Genomic DNA, 6,548 nt, shown 5'->3' on the forward strand with positions numbered 1-6,548 from the left:
ATTGTTTTATTGTTTTTGTTTATTTTAGGGCTTTAATTGTAAAATCAGTCAAGACCAGTGATTCTGAGTTTTCAAAGATGACATTCCGTGGGACTGAGCAATGTTGAAGATCCAAGTCTAATTATACTTAGAAAAGAGTCCAAAAGAAGCCACAAGTTAATGAGAATAGAAAGAAGAAGAAAAGGAAAAATCCTTCTCCAAAAAGGAAACTTTCGCCAAAGTTGATAACTTAAACCTGTTTTGCTAAATTCTTGCGTTAGTTGAAAGAAAATTCGAAGACCTACAATTTTGTATTTCACGAGGATTCCATAAAGTAGCTGTTTACCTTGTCAAAATTGGGTTGGAAGTCTGTATGAATTTTGGAGTCCTTATTTGACAGAATTTCTATATATGTCTTCTATATGAAAAAGGGAACTTTAGGGCTGATCTTTTATTACTTAAAGGGAGTCCTCTACAACATCGAATTATGATACAGAGGAGCTTGAGGCTGAGATCAGAGGAGAAGTATTCAGAAGAAAGAAGAGATCAATCCATGGCGGTGAAGATGTCTTCCTTAACTATGAAGAATTCCATTCCAGTCATGCTTGGCTAAACGCTTTGTTAGGGTTGGGATGTAGCCCTAACTTAGCACACTAATTTGATTGTATTTAATTATTGGAGAATAATTTTTATCATGCATGATTGTGTAATCTATAGGGTTTTTTATTGAATTTTCAGTAAGAATCAGTTTTAGAGTTTTAATTCAACTACAAATATTTTTCTATCTTGTCTTAGATATGTTAATCTTGTGATTGAACACAAATCATTCACTTCTTGTAGATGTGAATGAGATGATTACACAATGGTATTTCTCTGAATATGATGTTAGAGATTTGATGGATTATGCCTAGAAAAGATTGACCATGCTACACCCTAGAGTATAGTTGTTAGGTAGATGGTTTATACCAATCGAAGATAGTCCATACTTAGCTTTAAATTATATCATTTTTCTAGCTTAATTAATATGCGCTTGTAGCCATGATTAATTCCCTATGCATGTTATATGATATATCTCCAATAAATTGATGCAATTGACTGGTGGTGCGACGTTAGTGATGAAATCATACCCCTAGTTCTCTCTCTCTGTTTTCTACATCCTATTTAATCATTGTTCTTTAGATTATTCTTCGACTTAGTTAATTTAGAATTAATCATCACAATTCGATTATCCTACTTTCAAGTTAATTTGGAATTTAAGAAATCTGTTGACAAACTTATTTTACACAAGTCCCTTGGGTACGACACCCTTACAAGTAAACCCTATCCGCAAAGATTCGTGCACTTGCGAGTGGTACATATAAATCTCACAACAAGTTTTGGCGCCGTTGCCGGGGACTTGTTTTAGTTCTTAACAAATAATATTAAATTCTACAATTAATTTCAACTAGGATCTTAGTTTAGGATTTTAATTTATTTTATTTTATTTCTTTATTTTGATACTGTTTTTCTTTTAATTATTGTAGGTGACATTATATGCTTGGAAGACGTTCTTTGTCACTCCCTCAGCTTCCGTTAGACCCAGAAATCAAAAGGACTCTCAGAAACTTGAAGAAAGATTTTGGAGGCCTTAAAAAGGAAAAGATGACGGAAGATCCACTAGCCGCAGAAGCAGTTTACTGTTTAAAGGATCACGACGAACCAGGTGCATACAACTCTTCATCGGCAGTTCAGTATCCTCAAGTAAGGGCCCTCACTACAAAATTAAGGCAGTATTCTTCAGTTACGGCCTTCTTTTTACGGCCTATCAAAAGAGGATCCATACCGGCACTTGGATGACTTTGCAGAGGTGTGCAGAACAATAAAGATCCAGAACTTTGACGATTATGTGCTCAAGCTACACCTTTTCTCCTTTTCATTAAAGGACAAGGCGAATGATTGGTTTAATTCATTACCAGCAGACTCCATCACTACATGGACTGAATTGCAACAGAAGTTTTTGAACAAGTACTTCCCTATGGTGAGAACTACTCAATATCGAGATGCTATTACTCATTTTGCTAAAGGGCCCGATGAGCCTTTTCATGAGGCTTGGGAAAGATTCAGAGACCTCATTCGGAAGTGTCCTTATCATGACATGCCAAAATGGCAGCTTGTCAATTTTTTTTCATAAGGGGCTCAATAAGGCACAAAGATATATGGTAGATGCCTCTTGTGGTGGAAATTTTATGTTGAAAAATGTAGAGGAAGCATGACAGCTCTTCGAAAATATATCTGATAATTCTACACAACATGTTTTACCTCCAGTAGCAAGACCTTATACCATATTGAGGAGAGTAGAAAGTGTGAGTAAAGCAGGAATAAATAAAGGGTTAGTGAGTCAAATTGAGGCATTAACCAAGATGATGGATCAATTGATGACTTCACAGTCAAATTTTACTCTTCCTTCGACTAATGCTCAAGGCTTTGAAGTGTGCTCTTTCTGTTCCAGTCCAACTCACTATGTGTCCATTTGTCCAAGTGAAGCTCAGTATTCAGAAATTTCACAAAAGCAAGTTAATGCTGCCTATGAAACACCTAGAGGTAATATGTTTTCAAACACTTACAATCCGGCTTGAAGAAACCATCCAAACTTCTCATGGAGAAATCCAACCACAGGGACATCAGTTCCTCTACCTCAAGTACCTCAGGTACAAGGTAATTTTCAATCTCTAGTTCAGACTTTAAATCCTCAAGGGATCAATCCTATGAATGCCTTCAGTCAACCTCAACAATTCTTATCAATGCTCGAGGCAATGATGGCAAAACAGTTAGAGCCAACTAATCAACTTGTGTAGTCTCATTCTCAATCCCTTGCCAAGTTAGAGACTCAAGTTGGCTAACTAGCTCAAGCCTTGAACAGAAGAGAGGATGGCAAGCTTCCTAGTCAACCAGTAGCAGAGGTGTGCGCATAATTGATGACATTACTGGCGAAGAAATCCACCATGAACAAGTACAATCAATTACTACTTTGAGAAGTAGTAAGAAAGTTAAAAATAAGGTGAAAGAAGAGGAAGCAAAGAAGAATGAAAATTAGAAGAAAAGACTTGAAGAGAAAAAGGAGCGTAATGAAAAAGCATAAGAAGTACCTCCAATTACTGAGCCATCTCTTGAGCAGAGGCATGTAGTTGTGCCATTCCCTCAGAAACTACAAGAAACATCAAAGGCAGCGAATCAAGTAAGCAAACTTTAGGACATAATAGAGATGTTCAAACAGGTGAAGATTAATCTCCCATTGGTTGATGCAATTCACCAAATTTCAACTTACACCAAATTTCTGAAAGATATGTGTACTCAGAAGAGGCATTCAAATAGCCATGTTCCTAAGAAGGTGCTACTAACTGAGCAAGTCAATTCTATAATCCAGCACTGCACTGCTCCAAAATTCAAAGATCCAAGCGCTCCAACAATTTCATGCACAATAGGGAATCATAAAGTAGAGCGAGTTCTCCTAGATTTGGATGCAAGTGTAAACCTTCTTCCTTATTCGGTTTACTTGCAACTTAGATTAGGAGAATTGAAACCTACCTCAATTATTCTCCAATTGGCAGATAAGTCAACCAAGCAACCCCGTGGTATCATCGAAGATATAATCATCAAAGTAAATAAATTTTACTTCCCAGTGGACTTTATTGTGGTAGATACCGAGCTAATTCCAGAGTCAAAGAGGCACATTCTAGTGATCATTGGTCGTCCTTTCCTTGCAACAGCAAATGCAAGCATAAATTGTAGGAATGGCGTCGTGGACTTATCTTTTGGCAATATGAAAGTACGCTTAAATATTTTCAATGCCAGTCAATGCCCTTCAGATGATAAGGATTGTTTTCTTATCGATACCATCGATGAATATGTTGAAGAGATGGCCCCATTTGCTTTAACAAGATCCACTGGAAGTATGCATATCTCACTTTGACACCGAGTCTTTTGATGTCGACAAAAGTATTGAAGAGGTGAATGCCATTCTTGATGGGGCCAATATGCATAACATTCCACCATAGAAAATTCCTATTGAGCCACTTCCACAGTTGTCAAGTGAACCACCTACGCCATCTTTGAAGTCTCCATCAGAGCTAGAGCTGAAGTCGTTACCTTCTCGTTTGAAGTATGCATATCTTGGGCTAGAAAACACTCTTCCATTGTATAATTCATTTTCGGATAAACAGCTATTTCAACTTCATAAGGCATAATTCAAGTCCCTTGGGTACGACACCCTTACAAGTAAGCCCTATCTGCAAAGATTCATGCATTTGCGAGTGGTACATATAAATCTCACAACAAATACCTTTGCAGGTAGAAAACTTCAATCGCAGAAGCAACGGGGCTTTAACAACTAAAGTTCCGAATGAATGGCATCAAATGAAATTCTCTTCAGCTGAAGGCTAACTAGATTGCGAAAGTCTCCAGAAAAAAGATGCGGTGGCTTGAAGACACATTTGTATAGCTCCAACTTGGTTAATTATGGACAAGAGAAAAGATAAGAAGGCAGTTGATAGGGACTGCGATTGGCATTAGAATTATATAAAGAGAGTTCTTTGATGCCATTTCTTGACAAAAATAGTATCCACTGATTAATATCTGGGCTCTAATCAAAACCCTTTGGGATGTAGAGAACAAATTTCACAATGGTGCCATGGTGAAGTAAAAGAATTTTATTGATCACCGTTAGAAATTCGGATATTAAGCACGTTTCATTTTTCCATTTGTTGATGGTCTCATAAAAACACAGTTTATCAAGCACTAGTTTTGGATGGGAATAATATTAAGTCAAGACAAATAAAATATCAAAACAGTGTAACCCAACTTACGACTTAGTACTTTAGTGTCTTCCAAAGTAGATGGTGGAGGATTCGAAGCGCTCGTATGAATGAAGTGGGTGTGTAAGTGTGTTTTTAATCAAGAAAATAAATAAATAAAATTACCGTGGTGTCTTGGATCCCTTCTGTATTACTTTTTTTTGGGGATGAATTTGTTTATAGAACACTATAAGAGAAGAGTAACTGCAATTGAAATAGGATATTTAAAGAGACCTAATTTAGTTGGGTTTGTATACTGATCGAGGATTCTTAATTAAAGTGATATCTTAACTATGGCTATTGGATATACTTGTCAGATGATATGTTGGTAACTAATATTACATCTAACTGGAGAGTAAATAATTAATATGTGCAAAATTTCATTAGATGAATAACCGGAGACTTACGTGTTGCAAGAGCAGTATGCCTAAAATCAAGAGTACCCAACACTCTTGTCAAACGTATGCAAGGTTCTCCCACCTTTCATTTATTTAAAAATCAGTTAGAGTCAGATTAGTGTGCCATTAATAAATTTTTGCATTTATATGGAATAAACTATACTATCCGTGAGAAATTATTCTATAACATTACTTGGTTACAAATTTATCTAGTGAATGGGCAAAGTTTCTTCTTTTCGAGTGGACAGAAATTCATGCGATCCAGGTGGAAGATATATGAATTGGAGATACCTGGAATGAAAAACCAAATAGGATTAGAAAAATCACGGGAGACGAAAGGTGGTTATCGAATTTTGGATCCAAATTAAATTGGGACATGATAAGAGTATTGGGTGGGTCCTTAGTCGAATGTGGTCCCCTTCAAGAATAGATGAGGGTGTTATAGTTATTTTTTCAAATTCGTTTATGAAAGAATGAGAAACTAACTCCAAAATGAAGTGTTTGATGAGCTTAAAAGAAAGTTAAATGGTTGTTTATAAAAGGGTCAAGTGCAAAAAATACTCTTATAATATGCTTACAGTGCATATTGCACTCCTCACGTGGAAAAAACAATCCTAAATTATGATATTTGTGCAAAAAGTTCCTTTTTACACATTTATGATATAATTGGACTAAAATGCGCCTAGCAACACATTTTATAATATATATATATATATATATATATATATATATATATATATATATATATATTTTGTGAAATGACTAAAAAGGGTTTGACCTTTCTTCTTCTTCAAATCCCTTTGGCATTCTTCTTCTTCGTCTTGGTGGCTACTGCCAGAGAGAGGGAAGGGAATGCTGGAGAACTTTGTGACATATAAATTTTGTAATTGGCAATATTCGATGTCAAAACAAGTCCTAGTCGAGTTGTAATTATAAGTTACCATATCAGGATCTGCATCGAATGTGGAATCGGAAGGTTGTTCAAAGATACTATACTGAGATCATTAAGAAAGGAAATAATAACACTTTATGAAGAGATTTAAGAAGGTTAGGACACTTGTATATTTTCAGAACTTACTAAAATAGTGTTTTTCAAGTTTCAGCCTTCAAGATTCAAGATTGGTCATCTTGAACCGGTTCAAGACATTCAAAGCTTGCTTCGAAAATCCACCGACCATCTTAAACCGATTCAAGGCTTCAGACAGGTTTTCTTAACTTATGTTTCGTGTTCTGATTTTCCTTCTTAGTTGGTTTAGAATTGTACCAAGTTGTAATGTTTCCTATTTTCTATTTTATGGAATTTTTTGATTTTTTTGGATTATTTCAGGCTTGTCTCGTTTTG

General features: G+C 35.8%; 1 protein-coding gene across 1 annotated transcript; it reads left to right on the forward strand.

Moving 5' to 3' along the window:
• Window positions 1–3,220: 3,220 nt before the first annotated feature.
• LOC132296071 (uncharacterized) lies at window positions 3,221–3,928 on the forward strand. The gene has a single exon (XM_059794314.1). The coding sequence runs from the start codon at window positions 3,221–3,223 to the stop codon at window positions 3,926–3,928; it is 708 nt and encodes a 235-aa protein (XP_059650297.1).
• The last annotated feature ends 2,620 nt before the right edge of the window (window positions 3,929–6,548 follow it).

Source organism: Cornus florida, unplaced genomic scaffold (genome assembly GCF_030987335.1).
Source record: "Cornus florida cultivar Cherokee Brave unplaced genomic scaffold, ASM3098733v1 CherokeeBrave_3.0.0_Hap2_Chr02, whole genome shotgun sequence".
In the NCBI taxonomy this organism is placed as follows: Eukaryota; Viridiplantae; Streptophyta; class Magnoliopsida; order Cornales; family Cornaceae; genus Cornus; species Cornus florida.